Source organism: Nipponia nippon, unplaced genomic scaffold, assembly GCF_047370975.1.
Source record: "Nipponia nippon isolate SJK-2023a ecotype South Korea unplaced genomic scaffold, ASM4737097v1 scaffold_5, whole genome shotgun sequence".
NCBI classification, from domain to species: Eukaryota; Metazoa; Chordata; class Aves; order Pelecaniformes; family Threskiornithidae; genus Nipponia; species Nipponia nippon.
In genome coordinates, this window is record NW_028262369.1 from 9,810,490 (window position 1) to 9,831,240 (window position 20,751).

The following is a 20,751-nucleotide window of genomic DNA, read 5'->3' on the forward strand; positions in this document are numbered from 1 at the left end:
ACCCAGCACAGCCTGGTGTAACATATCCATAGTGCATACTGCACAATTTTATGGGAAAACTCATGATCAGAAAAATTTCAGGGAACTGGTTTTACATCATATTGACAGTTTTCACTTTAGGTTTAGCTGGAATGTTCTCCACTGTCTGGCACTCTTCTGGGATTCAATAAAACTGCACTAAAACTGTTTCCCTAAAGTAGAGGCTTTGTAAATCAAACCCAGATAATTCCGTAGTGGAATCCAAAGGCTCTTCTCAGAAATGAGATGGGGAGACTTGCACTGGTAGTTGGTCTTCTGTGTGTGAGGTGTCTTGGGTACGATATGGCTGTGTATTTAGGACTGGATGCAGGAGTAGTCAGCAGCAGAGCTTCTCCCCTTTTATGAAACCAGTTCTTTCTTTTCTTCTTCAGTTCTTCATGCTTATATGTATCTCCCTTCATGATCCTTTCTTGGCCTGTCCTACTTAGCATTTTTAGGTTTTCTTCCTGTGGGAGTCTCATATGTAGTCAGCGACTTACTCTCCCACCAGCCCCAGCGTATCTCTTCATTTCACAAATCTGCCTTGCCTTCCTTGCACTCTGCCCTTCCCTCTGTGTTTTTTGTGACACTAGAACAACAGGGCAGGGAAGGAGGGGTACTACATGATGAAGATAAGAGATTGTGTCATTTGTTATCTGCTTGAGTATGGTGTAGTATATGTAGAAAAGTAGTATCTGCAGAAGGAATAATATACACAGAACACAAGTCTTTCATGTTGTCCTCTAAAAGATTCCTGCTGAGAACCCGTAAGATTGAAAGGCCAGCAGAAATTTCAATTGAATTCATTCTCTCCTCTCTATAAGCAAATGAATTGATAGCATTAAGTTTTGAGAAACATCGGGTTCTCTCGAACAAGATGTTCATTGTGTCTTGCTCCGAAGCCTTATCCTACTCCTAATGTTATATTCAGTCTGCTAAATATAGATAATTTTTCTGATATTCAGACATGAAGAGAAGGTAATTAGTGGTGTTTGTGTACAGAAAAAGCTGATTTGTGAAGGGAAAACACAAACTCTGCTTCCCTCATTTCCATGACAGAGACCAAGTATAAAACTGTAGCATACCCTTTTTCCTTCTTGCCCCCTCAGAGAGAGGGGAAGGGAGAAGAAAACAGGATTCTTTAGTCAAAAATGTACTCAGAGAAACTGGAAGAGTTGACCCAAAGCAGCAACTTGATCAACTTTTAATTGAGTATGTTTAGTAGCCAGTCATGTTCATGAGCAAATGAAAATTAGAATTAGACAATATCAGTCAAATTGACTTTAAATAATGATTTGATCCTCAACGTGTATCAGCTAGCTTAGCTCCATTAGTTGAAGAGAATGTGTCTGAGCCTGTTAGTGTTGTCGTCAAAGCTCATCTACACCAGGAACATTAAAATCAACAAATCAATAAGATGGAAAAGAACTGGCAGCAGCAGCCCCTGCTGCTCCTGAAAGCTCCAAAAAGTCTTATGCAGTAGCACATCCATATTTGTGTAACAGAGGTAGCTCTGAAATGAGTAAACAAATGATCCAGTAACATATAGAGACCTCACAAGTCAGTGCCTGGAAGGACATAAAGGTACCATGTACATATAAAAATGTCTTTCAGTGTGAGGGGAATCCATATCAGGTCTATTGACTTGTGATAGGAAGTAGCCCTCTGTTGACTTTCATCAGGTGTAGGCGCTGCAGGTGTGTGTTGAGGATTGGTGGTGTGGTCAGGGGCAGAAATGTAAATGCAGCCATGGGAAGCCAGGCAGTTCAAAGGGATTACCATGCTGTGGGCTATGCCACGCTTCACTCTCCGCCAACCTCAGTTTTCACTTCCAACTTTCTGAGGCAATGAGGAACTCTGGACGAATTCATCTTTAGGAAAGGCGGGTTGAGATCCACTGGGAAAATATCTGTCTTTTAAAGAAACTCTCTTTAATTCTTGGAGCTTCCCTAGCAATGTTAGCTACATGCAAAAAGTTGCTCATAAATAACAAAGCTAATATTGCCAGCCTGCATAGTGCTGATGCATACCCTCCAAATAACAAGTGTTACTTGTTTGAGCTTGCTAGAAAGGTACTGCCTCTGCTCAGAGGGTCACTGAAATGGTATGTCATTGAAAATACAGACATTAGAAGGAATAGATAGCATTTTGAATGCATGGCATTTCCCTTATACTTTCAGTCATTATTTGTCATAGTTCATATTTTACTATGTCATGTCACTTTCCACTTGACTGTATTTTTAGGGGATTTTGAAATTACTGCTTAAAAAACTGTTTCCATTCCTTTTAGTTACGAAACGCAGATCTCACAAAATACAAGACTGTGAAGACACTTTTCCGTGCTTTAAAATTTTCTTGGAATTGGCTTAGGATGGGAATTCCCTGCAGTTCTATAGCTGTGGTGCAGCAGCTGTGGTAGCCAGAAAGTGAAGTGCGTGAGAAACTGTCAGTGCAAGCTAAGGAAAATACAAACAGTGAAGGTACAACAGGCTTAACAGTATATATGTAAACGTGTAAAGGTTTTAGTTTTAATCAGTTCAAGCACATGTTAATTCAGATATTGTAGAGTTATGCTGATGGTACAATGGCTGTGTGTCAGCCTCCTTGACCAATGTGTAAATGCATTTGAGTGTGATGTTAAAATGACAGTGGTGGCGATGGGAAGTCCCCAGCCTGATATTGAATGCAGATGGTGTTTCAACACTGTCAGTCAATCAGTTAATCGATTGGGAACAAATTCGTACATTTTTGACCTTGCTTTGAAAAGTCCAGAGAGATCAAAATCAACTGTTACTTTGCTGCCTGGGCTTGATTTTTCTCCACCTACAAAAGTTCATTTTGTACAGCAGTGATCTCTGGTCACCTGTAACATACTCTACACTTGCGTCAGTACATCACTATCTCTGAAGATCACCTTTCTGTAAGCACTAGTGCATAGTCCTTCAGAGACAACAGTTTTACCCTCAAAAAGAAAGGAGCGGATAAAGTCTTGAGTGATCTGTATGAATAGACAGCATTGAAGAAACTAGAGCCAGGATGCTAAAGAAGTGTTAGAGGAAATAATGGTAATGAAGATATGGTAAAGAAGAACTGGGCAGTCATCCAAAATAGGAACATCTTGGAGGAATAAGCCAGTGGGATTTTAAAAAGAGTGAAAATCAAGACCATGCATAATGGCTGGTTTAGTAGGATCAGGAAGCTATCTTGGGATATTACCCTTGCTGTGAATTTGTTCTGTCGAGACCGTGGTTCAGCAGAGATGGCTGAACTCTATCTTTTCTATAAACATCACTAACCCACTTCGTTGTATTTTTTTAAGTTACAGTCTGGTCTCATGATATAGACGTAGCAATGCTGTGTTTGCAGCTTCTCAATGCATATTGACACGGTAGCTCTGTTGTAGTGATGTGTTTTCACGTGAGAAGTTTGATTCAACTAACGTTAGAATCAGTTGGCATCTCCCATATATAACACATTTTGATGCATTCAGTTTCAGTCAGTTGTTTCAAATTTGTAGAATTGGGCAAAATATTTTGATACTTTTGAAAACGACATTGCTGTGGTTTTATGCATTGACATACAGTGATAACTTTGACATAGTAAGGCTTTAGATGGAGGTTGAGATATTTACATTTTAACTTTCTAGGTTAGGTGGTTTTATTGGTTTCAGAAATTTTGTACTTTTTTTTTTCCATTGATGTCTTGTTTTGCAAAAAAAAGTCTCATCTCTCAGGCCCATTCCAACAGGACTAAGTTACTCCTGTTCTGAATAGCTTGATGTCAGCATTAATTAACTGGAAGTCCCTGGTTAATTGCATTTATTCAAAAATGGACTGGTACTTAGCTGATCTTTCTAGCAGCCCTAGAGCTTGATGAGTGTGTTACATACAGGTATGAAGGATCTAGCAGATCTCCATCCAACTGTTCTCTTTCATGATAATATGTGGATGGGTGATCCTTAGGTTCCCCATAGGCATTGCTCATGAGGTCTTTTCTCTCCCAAATATGATGTTCTTTGGCCCTGTTGGTGCTCCATGTTCTGTCCCCGAGGTCAGAAAGTCCCCCAAGGAGCCAACACAGAGAAGAGGATCTTTCGATTTACCAGCAGGTGGCATTAACGGAGCAGAGAGAGACGTGCTGTGGGTATTGCTAATGAAGAAGTTAGTGGTACTGGCTTCCTGGGAAGCTTTGCTTATTCTTGTTACCTTTTTACTTGCCAGCTCATCACCTTAGACTGCGCCTGGGTAACTTTTCTGGCACTTTCAAATCTCATGCAGAATGATTGCCTTAAGTTTCTCTTGTTTACCACTCAGTGTCATTTTCCTAAGTCATGTGGTCTTATTTCTCATTTCTGACCATATGATTGAAATATGTTGTTCTACTAGGCTTGGGTAAATTACTAGGAACAAGGTTGTAGTAGAATAAACATATTTGGAAAAGTTTCAAAATTAAGGCATTCATTTATCCAAATGAATGTTCTGTTCATGTTTCGCAAATTATGATTCACTTTCACCAATGACTGTTTGATAGAAGGCCATCTTCCTTGTCCTGTATGAAGTCCTCTGGTTGCTGAGGGAGCACATCCTTCACATTTCCACATCAGTGTGCTCTCTGAGGAAATCATCCAAAGAATTCTTATGCCAACCAGCATCTTAGTGCAAAGGTTTCAAGTGGGAAAATACACAGATGAATTTATAGCAAAGATTGTTGGTTAAGTGCACACTAAAAAGTGTCCAGTCTCTTCTTTCAGTGAGTCTTAATAAAGCATTACATGGGAAATTATTAAGGACTAGAACAAAAATAGTTTAGACTAGAGGCATGTAGTTAACGCCAGTGGGAAGGTTGTTAAATCCCACACTTCGCTCTTATAAAGGTTGTAATTGCCACCCATAAACTCAGTATTCCTAGAGGCACCTGATGCTGTGCAGCCAGTATAAAACAGTGATACAGATTTTTGCCATGTGCTCGGAGTCTTCCAAGCAAATGCGATTTCTGGGTAAATGCCTTGGTCCGTTGAAGTTATCAGACTTTGGCAAATTGCTACTTAAGAAAAGGATCCGGGCATGGTGGAAGAGGGTGGATTTTTTTCCTGACTCAGCAAATAGCAGTGCTTCGAAGGAAAAGAGAGTGAGGCAGGCAGAGACCCATCAGTGTCAAACTAAGTAAAGGGAAATGATAGTTAACCAATATTTATGAAGCCTTTCCTCCATTACTGGTCTTTAAGATCTATTTTTCTGACAACCATAGATGGCGTGACCTGTGATGTAGGGGCTGGAGGGAATGCTTTCCCAGGGTGCTGGTTTAGCTCAGGAGCAGTGTCTGAGTCTTTTCACATGTAGTGTGTGTGCTAAGACATAACCAGCACGTGCTCAAAAATTACAAGGCCGGAGAAGGGAAATTTAGGCAGAATTCCCAAATTATTTCAGTCTATTAAATACATGCTTTGAAAAGCTCAGGCTTCAGCAGTGGTGTTTACCTATGTACGGTCCTTAGCCTCTGCTGACTAATTATGATTCTTCCTATGTTGTACTTGGCAAGCAGACAGCATTTGTTCAAGGGGGCTCTTGCCAGCTGTGCTGGTGAAAGTGCTTTTCAATAAGATTCCAATTAAATGCTTTATTAATATTTATTATTCACTGGTTGTGGTTATTGGTAACATGCATTTGCCCAGGAGAGCTCGAATGAAATGCAGCAAGGTGTTAACTTGCTGGGGAGGGAGAGAAAACGATTCTTTAGTTGTGTTCGCTGGGTGGTGTGTAAGTGCTGATACAGATCCAGCATGTGAATGGCGAGGGTCCCTATTCAGTAAATTCCCCACCCAGGACCTGGTGTAGCGTGGCTGGCAGGCTCTGGTGAAAAGGCAGCCGCTGCATGTTTGTTCAGCAGTGAGAGGGGTGGGCAGCAGGGCTGGCATGGCTTCTGTCAATGTTTTACATAAAGCAAATATTTCCAAAGGTGATGCTCAGAAACTGGAAACTGAGGGCAGGCTGGGCAATGGTATTCCTCTTGCACCAGTACTGCACCATGAGAAACAGCGGCCTCCTCTGAGACTAATGAAAAAGCTGAATTTGGCTTGGCCTTTCAGTCGTGGTAGTTCCTGAATGTAGTGAATCAAGTGTGAAACGTGATCAGTGAAATCCACCTGGAAGCCCTCTGAATTAGACATGAACTTGAGTGAATGACTGTCAGCTTGTGTGGGACTCTTGATGTACAGACGCAACAGCGTGGCCACAAGACTGGGGGACAGATGGGTTTAAAGCATTTCCCAAATCAAAGTTTTAAATGAATACAACCTCCTTCCCCCCGTCACAGTTGCTTGTACTGAGCATGGTTTTCAAACACCTGAGCTGAGTAATTTCGATCAGCCAAACTCCACTTGAGTTAACACAATAGTATGTTTTTATTCGTGTGAATTGTTCCTTTTCAGTAATATTTCTGTATAAAATCATTGTGGCCTTCGAGGAAACTCCCCTCTCTCTGCTATTATGAGTGAGTGTGAGAGAAAGGCAAGACAGAGATAAAGGCTTACTAACACGTGAAGTTTGACCATCCAAGTCTTTGAATTAATGCCTGAAATGCTGGATTTAGACACCTTCTTCTGGCCATCCCATCAGTCTTCAAGCATATAGCAAATACATGTATCTACCAAAACCAAACTTCTGACCTGCAAGCCAGACCTTTTGATTTATACCAATTATGCCACTTCCACACATCGGGGGTTTTTTGAACAGTCAATGCATTTGTGCGTTTGTATTAATCTCTCTTAATGTATTGTGGTTCTGTTTCTGTTATTATGCTGATGCCAGCTGAGAGTAATTCCAGGGTAGTTAAGCTAGGATGAAGCTGTTGTAAAGAGGAAAAGAATTATTGCATTTCTCTTTAGGATTGATTATTTTTCCTGAGCATTTATGAATGATTGTCAATTCTGAACCATGTTTTTCTTCCCCGGGATTTAAGAAAAGAACTTAATGAGATGAATTACTGTCTGCAAGGTGCTCAAAGCTTGTATTTTAAGGCAGAATAGGCTGCAATTTGGTAAAAAACAAGTCAGCATTTCTTGGGGATGGTTCAGGTTTGCCCCCTTTTTTGTATTAAACTTTGCTATGCTTCACATGTTGTTTGTGAGTTCTTCTATAAATAAGATGCCTAGCTGGGAGTGTTGCTTCCAGTGCTCCATGTTGATAACCAAACCATCTTGACGCTGCAGATTAAACCAGCCCCACAGTTGGTGCACATTGATAGCTCTTAGTCCTGTCGGTCTTAATTGATAGGGCTTATTTATGTGCATGCGGAGATTTTGCATATGATCAAAGCCCAGTGATATTGGTGCATTCAAAATTTTCGTATTTATTTACAGGAACACATTTGACTAATAAGCATTGATTTTTTTTTTTTTTTTTGGCATGGATTTAAATAATTTTTAGAATGTCTGAACACAGTTATAATGATATACTCTTTAAAATTAAATAGACTCACTTCATGTTTAGACTAAAGTAAAAGAAGTAGTGGTTGACTTAGCAAAGCTCAAGGAAGTGATTCCATTTCAGACATTTGGGGCTCAATTCTGCTTGTGACGCTTGAGGAGTCGCTACGGAGACTGTTACGAGTTTTGTTTATTAAACTGACAGCAGTTCGCATGATAGGGGAAGTGAGTTGGTGGCGGGTTATCTGAATCTGGTTAAAACACACTTAAATTTTTGTTCCAGGAAAATATTCTGGAACTGACTTGGGTCAGAGGGAGAATGAGGCAATGTGCAAGGCCGCTTGCCTGGCACGGGGGGCACGTCGTGCCATGGCTGAGGGTTGGAGGAACCCAGCTCAACCCAGCCAGTAACGAGGCAGACTTTCAACCACAGGAAGACTTGCCTTTCAGGCAGGCTTTTACTAGGTGCTTTATAAAGTAGATTTGCAACTCTTGTCATGTGTCAGGGCATGGCATGTGAGTCTGCACTTGGCCCCTTGTCTTGACACAACATCTGAGAGTGGCTGGAATAGAAATGAGAACATCATTTGCCGAGATGGCACATGTTTTCATTAATATGTAATCTTGCACCTTATAATAGGATAGATAGCAGTTTCAGGATTGAGCCGCGTATACAGTGGGTAGGCGCAGTGAAAATTAATTTTTTTTCATTATCTTGAATGGTAAACCCATCTGCCAGATACAGAGTGGTGCTGAACATTGCTTGCTCCATTTTTCTGTGAGGAAACTAATTAAAAGATTATAGCTTCTGTGTTTAATAGTTGTTCAAAATATATTGGTGGCACTGCTTGCCATTCAAATTTCATCATGTTGCAAGCAGCAAAGGGAAAGCATGCTGACACTTCCCTCTCTTTGGGATTCAGTTCATCTCACTCGCTTTCTAATCTGATCTCCCAGGATATCAAATGAGGGCTTCTGTTTGTTAATGAATGCCCAATGTTAAATGAAAGTTAAATGAAACCCAATATCCGGCAGTGATCAGGTTTACTTTGTGCAAGTCCCTTCTGGCAGCGTCCCAGAGAATTCGTGTTTGATGTCCAAAGGAGAACTGACTTCTTCAGTTGTGTATAAGAGAAACAGTTCTGGCATACTTCAGTGGTTGAATTGACAAGTCATGGTTTCTGTGTGATATTTGTAAACAAAGTCCTCTCAACAAGGGTGCTGAGAAACACTTACTGTTAACTGCATCCCACACTTGTCCAGCTGGAGTGGGAGTTTCCACCCACAGCAAACTTAGGTTGATCTCTTTAAAACCAGTGCCCTGGTATCTGGGATCCCATGTTTTTCCTCTTGCCACTAAGTGAGACTTTGATTTGATTTGCACTGCATTGGGGTTCTATCAAAAATCTGCTCTGTCCTAAAAACATGAGAATTAAACTTTACTTGGCATCTTCAAAGAAGAATTTTGCTTTAAATAATAATAGCTCAGCTGTGGTTCACAATTACAAGTTAAGGAGTGGGCTGCATCTCTCCGATCTACCATCCTGACTTTCAAGCTACAGTTTCCCTCTGTAGCTTTAAGCTCCTTTTCTCCTTGTAGGTCGTGTTGCTGGGACTGAGGAGGGAGCTGCAGCTGGCAGAAACCTGAATGTGTGGAGCCCATCTGATCAGTGGTCTTCACCAATTTCAGATAGTCTAAGTAAACTGCTCAAGAAACTAGGTCCAAGACCTACAAAACCCAGGCGGACAGTATTAGGAATGGTGATCTAGCACTGAACATGCTTCCACAAGAATCCTCTTCCATTAAAAGGATTTAATTGCAGTCCCTATGAACGTTAGCCCCAGCAGAGATTAAACTGTGCCCCTGAAGTACTGACATAAACTCTTTCACTTTCTGTGTCTTCTTGTTAACTCCTCATCAGTGCAGACCAACTGACAGCCTGATGAGGGGAGTGTGTTCCGTGTTAAGTGCTACTTATTTACAAGAACTGTGAAGTAGAGAAGTTAATATTTCATCTTAAATCTCTAAGTGCGGGTATTTAATTACACATTGCAGCCTGGATAGCAAACAAGCCATCTGTCATGAACTGCACTTTTTAGCAAATGTAAAATGTAAGAGGTCCAATACTTTAAAATTGTCCAGCTCTTATTGACTTGCGTGACAGGTGAGAGTTAGGAGATTTCCACTGTTCTTTCAGTGCTGTATTCTTCACTGCAGTGATTAATCCTCCTTCCATTCAAATAGGCGTTCCTTCATTTTGTAAGTTTTCACCTTTTTTCCTCTGCTTACATAGGAAAGTAACTTATTAGCATTAACAAGTTGGGAGCAAAGACTTCGGAAATCTGCTTTTGAAATGAAATATTGATAAATGATCTTTCTTCTCTAATTCTGTAAGAAAAAGTTTCAAATTTTCAGAATTATTTCTGCTTTATCTGGCCCTTGCAGGAAGAAATTACTGTTGTCCGGCAGTTTCACCAGCTGCACTTTTATAACATGTGTGGGGTGGTTAAGGGGATCTAACATAACTAAAATGTGATCATACCTGTGACTTTGTGTATTAGGTATGATATTTTTCTTACTGGAATTAAATTATATCTTGATTTCTGTGTTGTCTGCTGCTTGATAATAAAAAAAATAATGAACTGCTCCTCGGTGCCCCTTTGGGCATAGCCCCTAGCTTCAATCACTTCTTTTAAAGATCACTATAGAAATGCTCTTTGCAACGTTAGTCCCATCCTTCTGGGAGCAGTTAATCTCCCTTGAAAACAACAGGGCTGTCTTAGGGTAAATCGGAGAGCAACTGGTTGCAAACCTGGTGCAGATTTTGTTCAGAAAGAATAGTTTCATATCTTGATCTGTTTGCCATGGCACATATACCTTTCTAAATGAGAGCAGTTTTATTGATAGTAAAGGCATTATTTAAGCAAAATTGACAATATTTTAAGAACCCATGACAACTGATCCCAGTAAAACTAGGAGTTAAATTGGATTCAGAAGAGGTGTCACACATAATGAGCCATTGGTACTGAATTCTTTATTTTTTGATCCAGCTCTGTGTTCACTTGAGATGATTCATTCTTCCAGTGAGTTCCTTCCAGGAAGGATTCCCCACAATCCTCAGAATTTTGCTCTTTCTCTGTACTACTAAAGTTCTTCTTTCTCTGTTCTTACAGTCTCTTTTTGGCTGAGATCCTCTTTGATTTCCCCTGAAGGATCCTTTTAAAAAAGGAAATGGAAGAGAAAAGCTGCTTATTACTGATGTTCACAAAGAGAACTGCTCTAGTAATTCTTTACTTCCAAAAAATTTTTAAGATGATATGAAATGCAGATTTTCATCTTTTCAAGCAAGGAACTTAAGGGCTTGTTAATGAGGTCAGAAGTGGTGCAGCTGTTGCTAAAATGTGTTTTATTTTCAAACCTTTACGCTGGTTTATGGCAGAGCTTAGATGAGGCTTTGTGTGAAGGTTTAATAAGAACTTGGAAGATCGTGTTTGGTAAGCTGGCGGGCATAAGACAGTATTTCCTAGGCAATCTCAAAAGAAACTACCTTCTTATTTATCTTGGTTTTGTGTTTGTGAATGCCCTGAGGTGAGGATGAACAGTTACACCAACAGGGGACTTCACATCAAGCACTGTACTGCAAATAGTCTAATACTGCAGTCTTCTGGGAAAATTTGGTAAGGACGGAGAATGTGAACAGATGAGCAAATGCCAATTACTTACCCCTTTTGCTACACAGAGCATGTTTTTGAATGGTGTTTCCTAAACTGGCTTTTTTACTTATTCTCTAATGTGAAATAAAGCATGATGAAGAGATGACAGAATATACACAGCTCTAACATTGTATGTAAAAGACTGTGTAGGACTCAACAGATCTGCTTCAAAGATATCACTAAAGAACATGCAGCAGAGGCAGACACCAAATGTAGGCTTTGCTACTGGAAAACAGGATTGTGCAATGACTGGGCAGAGCTGGATGTCTGATGCTTCACTGCAGACTTCTGTGTCCCAGTATTAGTTTAGTCATCTTTCTCCATCTGTAACCACCTATGTGAGCAGTGAATTCAGGAGCAAATCAAAGCCTCTGGTGGAAATAAGTCTGAAAACTCAACACTGTTTCTCCACCCACAGACAGTTTCCCTACAAGTTGAAAAGAGCGTTAACGACAACTATTGCTGCCCTGTGGATCTGCTTCACTTCCAGGCAGAACGGGCCCATGACTCTTACCCTGGGTGGACAGTGTCTCCATCTCTGTGTCAGTTTTTTCCTGTTGCTTGGAGCTGTCTGTGAGCTTGATCGCATTGTTCACTTACAATATGTCTTTTTGCAGTGAAGTGTCTGGGATTAAATAACAGGCTGATCTGGGACAGCTAATGCGTATCTGGTCTGATTTACAGTAGAGGAGAAAGGCTTGAGGAATCAGACAATAATCATAACCAGATTGCCAAGAGAGGGGACGGTGTCTGCTCTCAGTTGTGCCCTTGCTTTATGAAGAAGAGTAAGCCACACTGAATGTAGCAGGATGAGGTGGGCAATGGATATTTGAACCACTCCAGCTATATCAGAAACTAACTTAGCTGGGGCTTTTTTTTTTCCAGTTGAATCTTGACAAAGTTTTGCTTACACCTGTCAAGGTGCAGGTTCCTTTCTGCCATGCAGTACTTACTACCAGTGTTAACATAGTGACTCAGTGATAACATGAGCAGTGGGAAAAGAGTTTTTTGTGTAATGAAAACAAGGATGTGAGTGGGCGTGTGCCTGCCAGGCAGTGGCATATGACTGCAGCTAGTGCGGTCATGCCAAGCTAGGCAGCTTGACACCAGCTAAGAACTGCCCAGGCGTTGACATGAGCAGTGGCTGAAGCCCATACGTGTGGCTGTGCTGCAGCCGGTTCAGGTATGCCTATACGAGGTGTGAACATGCCTTGGATTACACAGCAGATCAGTCAGTGTCTGGATCAAATACCTACCTTCTCTCCTGCTTCTGCTTTTGTCATGCTTTGTTCTTCTAAGAATTCAGAAAATGCTTCCAAGGTATGCTTTCCAGCATAGGCCACCTCCTGAAAAGAGTTTTAAGGTTAAGTATTTAACTCTGTACACAAAATGCTGGAAATAACAGCCTAATCAGCTGGAGGATTTCAGTTCTTTAGACTGACCAAACTCTAGCCTTTTGTGCTCAGTTTAGAAAGCAAGGGCAGAGGCACAGCAGGTTCCAACGTCATCTGAAGCTCAAGTGTAAAGAAGAAATAGATGTATATTCCTAAGAAGAAAAGGATTTGTATAAAAAACATAACCATTATTGTATAATACCAGTCTGGGATCCTGCCAATTACTGACATCAGTGGTTTTTATGTGTTTAACAATAAACATTTGCAAGATGTTTTGAAGAGCAGGGTCTTTTAAGTGTCCAGCCATGACATTCAAAGCTGTCTAAAAATTTTGGTGGAAATTCAGATTCTGAAAAAGTTTTTAAATACACAATCCAGAAGTACCAGCTGCTGCACAGCTTGAAAGAACAGGAGGAAGATGAGCAGTGACATTAATTTTGTGCACCTTAAGTTGGGTGTTTACTGAGGATTTTCTTCGAAGGAAGTTTGACGGAAGAAGCACTTTCCATTTAGAGCTTTAAAATTCTCCCGAGTAGGTCTAGGCACCATACTGTATTTGAAAGACACACACACACACAATACCTTTGCTTTCTGCAAATATAAAAGGATCTTGCACAAGTCTTTTAACAAAAAGTTGTAGAAGCTCATGTGCATGACATTGGGAATTGTCTGCTGGTACGGCAGTATATTTAGAAATAGGCAGATGTTTATTCTCACTGGAGTTAAGCTCACATACTCCCACTGAGACCAATAATGCTGTGTTACTTTACACTAGTTACTCTTATGCCTGATTTGAGTTCAAAGGAACTGTATACAAAACACCTCCATTCTCTGGTGAATTCACTAAAAGTATACACAGGTTTGATATTTCTGTTCAGTAAGGTATTCCCTTGTAATAAAAAGTGTGGCAGCCTTGAAATTTTTTTGTTTGTAAGCTTAAGTTTCTTGAGAAAGATTATTTGATTCTTCCAGAGGCAATTAATATTCACAGATGCGTCTTGATTTTTATTGACTCTGATGATGGCTGGAACAGCAATTTCTCAGAGCCTGAAGACCTGTAAAGCCAGAGAAGCAGCGGATCCCTGCACTGGTTACTGAGGATATGTGTCAACACTTCTCATTAGAATAATCAGTGCATGAGAGTATGTAAATGTTATTTTTCTCACTTAATCCATAGAAACAAATAGAATCATCTTAAACCCATCTGAAAGACGTCATGCTCTTAAATTTGGAGTGGATGGCGCAGTGGATGAGTTGTTCATCAGCTTCACAGATGGAGCTCAGATGATGCCTGGTCACTCCCTCCTCCACGTAATTCATAAGATTCACTCTCTTGTTCCTTCAGCTCTGGCTATAACTGTTGCCCAGCATAGAAACACTCAGTTGGTGCTTTGGAAAACTGGGCACATGCTTAAATGCCCAGCGATGGATCTAGGTCTCTTAGCTCATCCAACTCCACTTAACTCCAGTTAACCTGAAGTAGCTCCCGATTTAAAAACGTTGTCATGCATCTAGTTTTGCATCCACTGAAAGTAAGAGAGTAACTTGTCATTAACTTCAGGAAAAGCTGAACCTGTTCTTAAACAGACTAAAGAGTGACAGTCCACTGGAAAGACGACAGTTCATAGCCTGGAGACCTAGCAGATGCTTCTGTTCGGAGGAGGGTAGTATCTAATATGATCTCATCAGGTGAGAATGCTTGGAAGGGACTGCATAGCAATGTGTTCTGCCCATGGCTTTGCCTTTAAGGAAGTGTAAGAGTGTCTGTGGTGGCCAGAGAACATCATAATCCTGTTCTAGAAAACAGCTTTGGGTCCTGTTATGTTAGCTACATTTCCTGTGGTTTATCAGGAGCAGGTTCAGACTTCTTTACATGCACTTTGATGTGCTTTCTAGAGACTTCTGATAGTTATTTCATCTTTAGAGTTCCTACTGCTTCTGCGCTAGTGTTCAATTCATCCTTAGGCCTTAAACAACGCGAAGGATCAGTAGAGGTAATTGGAAAGCTCACGTTTGTGTTTCTAACACTAGCAAAATACTGAAGGCTAAAAAAGATGTCTGTGTGAAATCAAGGTAGTGTCAGGTGGTGGTGTTGGACTGTATATCTTTCCAGTTCCTCTTGAACATATCAGTTTCTCTTCGGCTCCAAGCCCCTTCTGTCACTCTTTTCATGGCCAGAATAAGGAAGTAGGGATTGTAATTTTGGTGCAGTGCCTATACAGTGAAAAACACAGTAGGTACTCTCAGCCCTCGCACGTTGTGGTATTACATTTGTATCCTGTGCTCTGACTTTGGTTAACTTCTAGAAAAGGACAAGTATATGTGGGAGAATTCCTGGTATAACTGCTGGTTGGGTAGGAAATGACTGAGAGCTGTTGCAGTGACTGTGTATTAACGGCTTGAGTGTGTCTCGGATCATTTATGATTGTCTGTAGTGAGTAAAGATGTCTGTGGCCAGCTATTCATATAGTGCCGTAAGAAAGAAGGCCAGAACACTTGGGTCTACAAGACTGCCAACATCTCCAGGACACCTGCACTGGTAGTGAAGTACAAGTTCAAATCTCTGAAGTTGAGGGAACTAGTATAAAAACATGGTGCACAAGGAAGAACTTGAGATTTGAAATACTCTAATTTCGGGGTATTTGTAAGTATGAAACAATCCCTTAATAGTTAATGAAAGTTGTTACTGATATTTTTTGACAAACTGACATTTATTACGAGCATTTAATGGGCTTCTGCTTTTCTGCATAAAGACTAAACACGGTGCGAGTGTGCAGGACTGCAGTTCAATTCATTAGAAGCTGTGCATGCACATCGGAGAGTAAAATCTCTCCCTCAAAGATTAAATGAGGACATGGGCAAATGTCTTAGAATTTAATTTAAGTTTAGGACTAAGAAGAAAAATGAAAAGCTTAGTAATGTCTTAATTATAACAGTATCTTAGAATTTAATTTTTTTTTTTGCTTCAGAGATATTTTCTTTTTAATTAGATTATCTATGTAGATGGAGGAATGTAACTATTTAATATTTTTCTTTGCCTCCTCTTTCAGCAGCATTTTCTGATTATTGTGTAACATAGCTGATGCATTAGGTAGCGTATTGTAAAGATCATTGGTCTTTACAACAAATATTTATTTCCAGTTGAGGCTGTGATACTGGAATGCAGTAAAATTACTGGTATAAAAGTACAGAAGAAAGTTTTGGGATTTGCATTTTGTGAAAATGTAGCGGTTATAACAAGAGTAGTACCAGCATTTTAGAGGCTGTAGTCATACCTGCTCTAGAAACATCAGGCACAGGGTAGTCCTGTCACAGTACATCTCTTGTCATGGTTTGAAGTAAAAAGGCACTGCAACGATTAGGAGGTATCTGTAAGTTCACTCTGAGTTGAGACTGTTGCTACAACCCAACAGGCAGATTGGAGGTTGTTAAACAGCAGAATGTGAGGCTGTAATGACTTGTAGGTCCAAGTCGGTAAATGATACATGGGCTCTTGCCACAGCCTCACACATATGAGAAGACAATAGAAGGGTTTCTCCTCTAATTCAGGTTCTTGATAGCAATGAATCCAATGTTGAGTACTTAAGGACCAAAGCTTTCTTGCTGAAAGGACTCCTTTCTCACCATGGCATGCGCACGCATGCAAACACACACACAAACACACACACACACCCCCTCGGTGTGCAGCTGTGTCTCCACATTCTTCCCTGGCAGCTTCTCACCTGGTAATCTGGTCCAGCAGGAAAGAGTCTGAAGAATGGATAGCGATCTAATCCAACGGACATGATGTCATTTGCAGTGACATCTATCTTTGCAATGATTATGTCTTTGCGACTTTCATATTGCTCTCCTAGCTTATCCCAGATTGGCAGGAGTTTTCTGCAGTCATAGGACCAAGGGGCATCTGCAAATTTAAAAATAAAAGTAGAAGGATACAGTCTGGCAGAAGAGCATGTGCTGGTGCCATCACTGGGACCCATTTAGCCCTTAAAGTTAACAGCGTTTTGGATTTCAATTGTTGTCAGACCCTACTTGAAACCATTCACCCTTAATGAATTTCATGAGTTTTCATGTAGTGATAACTAGCTATTCACTAATGCATTTCTGATAGCAGTGCTGCTTTAGCTCTGTTTAGCCTTTTATGACTGTAACAAACACACAACACTTGTTATATGACACTGCTGGAGAGGTGTACCAGATAACCAATGCAACCCAAGTAAGTCTTGCGTCATTCCCATGGTGAAATACTTGCCAGAAGTACAAAATGCTTTCTGCATACTAAAATTAACTGTGTTCGTAAACTATGCTATATTTACACTAAGAGGAGGAAATTGAGGTGTGGTGGTGTTTTGACTCTGAGCACTCGTGCAGGCTGGCAAAAAGGCAAACTGCTGAGAACGCAGTATCCCCTTAAACAGCATACAACGGTCGCAATCCTTCAGTCATGAGAACAAAGATGGAATTAACATTTCTGGGCACTTTCCTGAATATACTACATCCCATTTACCAGCCTTTCATTTCCAGAGGACTGCTTAGATCAGTTTGTTCATGATACTGAAATATAAAAATTACTTGCACGAATGAAATGGCTGCAGCCAACAAGGAGGACTGCAGGAGCGTATTACCTTTACGAATTTCTGGAATTCAGGGCAGTACAGCTAGTTGTCTATATTTATGTTAATGCTGTGTGTTTGTTCTACTGAAGTAAGGCACAAACTAATCCCTGCTGGCTGGTACAGGGATAGGGCAGTGGTTTGTTTTTGGGAAGAGTCAAGCCACTTCCCTTGCAGACAGAGGAGGGAAAAAGGAGTTACAATTTGCTAAACCAGAACTCCTCTCTGGGATTTAATCCTAGAGCATTTTAACCAGACAACCTCACTTAACTCTCCCTCTGTCCTTGGAAGACAGCCTGACTCCTACTGTACAGCACCCTATAACGTTCCATTGTACAACATGATGTTCTAGTGTCATTTTGTCTTTCAACACTGAGATTTGATATGGCCTTGACAAATATTTACTTAGGGGATCCAGTGTTACTCAGTGCAACCCTAAGTCAGCAAAGTTATCACAGTGTTTCCATAGATATGACACAAATTTTTCTTCAATGCTTTCATCGGACAACAGAAATTCATTAAGCTCGGCTTCTGTAAAGTGCAAAGATTAGTTTGGTATGTAAGCATGAGCTTTCGTTTTTCACTTCCAATTGATCATGTTAAAGCAACTTAAAATCTGAATACAACAGTAACACTTACAAAACATAACAAACACAGTCAGGGTCTTATTGAAGACAATCTTGTTGAAATTCTTCCCAACAAGCACTTTGACGGGCATCTTGTCCCAGTCCTCTGGAATTTCTTCACTAGAGAGATGTAGCTAAGCAGAAACAGAAACACTGCTGTGAAAGTGCAGGGAACATTGAGAAACTGTACTCCAGCTCAAGTTAACGTGAGATCGATGGGATGTTTCTCTACCTAATGTGCGCTATTACTGTACATTATTTTTTTATATCTCTGTGTCCTAACCAGCCTTCACATGCTACCACCTTCTCTCCCTTCAGCGCGGAGCTGGAGTCTCAGACCCCTGCATAGCTGGTAGTCGGAATCACTTGTCCCTCTCTTCAGTACAGACTCCATAGTAGATTGTCTGCAAATGACCCTTTGGAACACGTTTGCATTCATTGTCCTGAATTTTTGTTGCCCAGTGCTCAGAAGCTAGACTACTGAAAAGCTTACCTATTGTGGGCTCTCAAAAGTGATGTAAAACACACAAGAAAGCGTGCATTGCTGCTTAAATCTCTGCCTTTGCCACCAATCACAGTCTCCATGCGACTCCTACAATTTACAGTATGTTAGCTGGCAATTTCTTTTCTTTTACACCACAGTGCAGTAATAGAAAGGCACACATTCCCCATGGAAGCTGTTCCCAGGCGGGAGTGTGCCTCTCAAGCAGATCTTGGTGGAGAAGAGGAGACATCCCCACCTCTTCTGTCCTTCTGCCCCCCTCCAACATTGAAATCAGGATCTACTACTCAAATCTCTTAAATTCTGCCTGCTGTCAGGCTGACGACCTCATCTTTTCTCCTTGTGATGGAAGCAAAAGTAAATCACCCTGAAGAGCACTGGATAAGCAAAACATTAAAATGTATTTTTCACATGAGTGTGGAGGATGATGCTTCATTATGACAACAAATACTGTATTTACCATTGGGAATGATCCCCCCTGTGAAAATTCACTCTGCTGAACTCACAACTCTGAAACTGTCAATTTTCTGTTTACTGGACTTCCCTGTAACCTCAAAATCCATTGCAATCATTGTTTGCATCTGTCCCAACTAAGGGAGTGAAATATCTCCATTATAGTATTGGAAAGACTGAGACCTAGGGAGTTTTTAAACCACTGAAATATATCAGCTGAAATCAACTAAAATATTGGGCCATAAATGATTTATCCAGTTTTTACATAGGAGGACTGGAGAACTTTGTAGTCCACCTTAGCTGTTAAATACAGAGGAGTGCTCTGTCAACAACTGTAGATGAATGCATCACAGCAAGAGTAAATTAATAAACTGATGATCGGAACAGCACGCTGTTCTAATTAAAAAAGGGATGTTTTGCAAATTTGTTAGTGTTTTAGCTGGTGTAGTAGAGGGGTGTCTCGTTAGTGATGGACATACCTTTGCTCTTCCATTTAGGTAGCTCTGGCAAAATTCTTTTAGGTTCTTCACAGTCACCTCGTCTGCAGGCATTTTGTACTTTGCATCGCTTGTCAGATTTAGGATTCTCACAGCGGGAACGTCAACCTCCCTGATGCGAAAATACTCAAAAACTCGTCCATTCCTTGTTTCATTAGTATCCACCAAGACAAACATTATCTGATAATAAAGAGAGAATCATGCATCTGGTTGAGTCTTCCAGTTTTGGTGTAGCCATTTTAGAGAAATGGACCGTGGAGCTTGGCAGTGGGTTAGGATCTAACCTTAAGTGCAAGGAATTGTGTAGAACCATTTTTTGGTCTCAGTCAACCAACCATAGCTCTGTGGACTTTATCATACCTTGATCCTAGTTAATAACAAATGCTAAAGCAGGCAAAAGGAATGGAGCTTTTCCCTCTGTCCTTTCCCAGTGGTTTGCTATCACCTATTCTAGTAACACTTCTAAATTACCCCTCAAAGCTCTTATTGCTTTTCCTAATAAATCTTAACAGGACAAAAGAGCTAAAGCATCTGTAATCCATATGCCTTTACCAATACTAATGTGTGATATTTTATTACAAGATGACTTACCAGTGTCTCATGTACTTGGAACAGGAGTAGCACCACAGTGATTGACAATGGAAAACAGAAATACTTCTGTGTATGACTGCCTATACCTGTTTATATACATGCAAACACGTGTGCTACAAGCAATGCTATGCAGATGCCTTGCAATATTTCTCAGGTTTTGTAGCTGGTTCCAGCTCTTGGTTCAGGCAATACCCTGTGATCCTCATGGCATTTCCTCGTAGTGGCAGAAATTGCCAGAACCTTGCTAAAACTGTCTTTGGTTGGAAGTTGCTCCTAGGAAGTCATATGTGTAAAATCAGAAACAGGTTTATTGGGAGCAGGTGGAATTAGTGTTGGTTTGTGTGATCTTTGCATTTTAAAGAATCATTTTCAAGTGAAGTTTATTTTTCAGCTTATGTCCTTAACAAATTCAAAGAATAATTACTGAAACTGTTTTTCAGTGGTTTGGTAGACTTAGAAGATGGACTGACAGCAGTGTACTTTTACCAGTAACATTGGTGAGTGTTTTTCCATTGATCTTTTGGCATTCATATTTGCAAAGCAGGATTCAGCATTACAAACCTTTCCTCTAAATTCCGCAGCAGCAGACTTGTAGTTTTCATAAATCACATTGAATGTCTCCGAGTTCGTTGGGGTGAACAGCAGGATGTGATTTTCAACAGGGACATCAAAAATCTTCACAGATGTCTGGGAAACAAAAGACTCAACATCTGTTCCACTCTTTGTAAGCAGAACAGTGAATCAGAGGCTCAGAGGATCAGTATCATTCAGTTCTGCTATTGCAAATTTCACTTTTAAGACTCAGTTCCCAATCATTTCCATAAGCGTTGGATTTTTTTCATTGTTTTAAAGATGACAGTGAGAAGAATCGGCAGCTGCTGAGTGTTTTCTCTGTTCCAGGAAAAACCTCATCGTTATTC

General features: G+C 40.5%; 1 protein-coding gene across 1 annotated transcript in view; it reads right to left on the reverse strand.

Annotated features, from left to right (window-relative positions):
- Window positions 1–10,477: 10,477 nt before the first annotated feature.
- The window catches only part of PDILT (protein disulfide isomerase like, testis expressed), a 28,415-nt gene continuing 18,141 nt past the window's right edge, over window positions 10,478–20,751 (reverse strand). The window contains exons 6-11 of the mRNA XM_009467734.2: window positions 20,393–20,518; window positions 19,223–19,420; window positions 17,802–17,922; window positions 16,272–16,453; window positions 12,412–12,501; window positions 10,478–10,658 (exon numbers count right to left, since the gene is read on the reverse strand). Coding sequence (XP_009466009.1) covers window positions 10,587–10,658; window positions 12,412–12,501; window positions 16,272–16,453; window positions 17,802–17,922; window positions 19,223–19,420; window positions 20,393–20,518 — 789 coding nt within the window. The 3' untranslated portion in view covers window positions 10,478–10,586. The remainder of the gene's footprint in view (window positions 10,659–12,411; window positions 12,502–16,271; window positions 16,454–17,801; window positions 17,923–19,222; window positions 19,421–20,392; window positions 20,519–20,751) is intronic.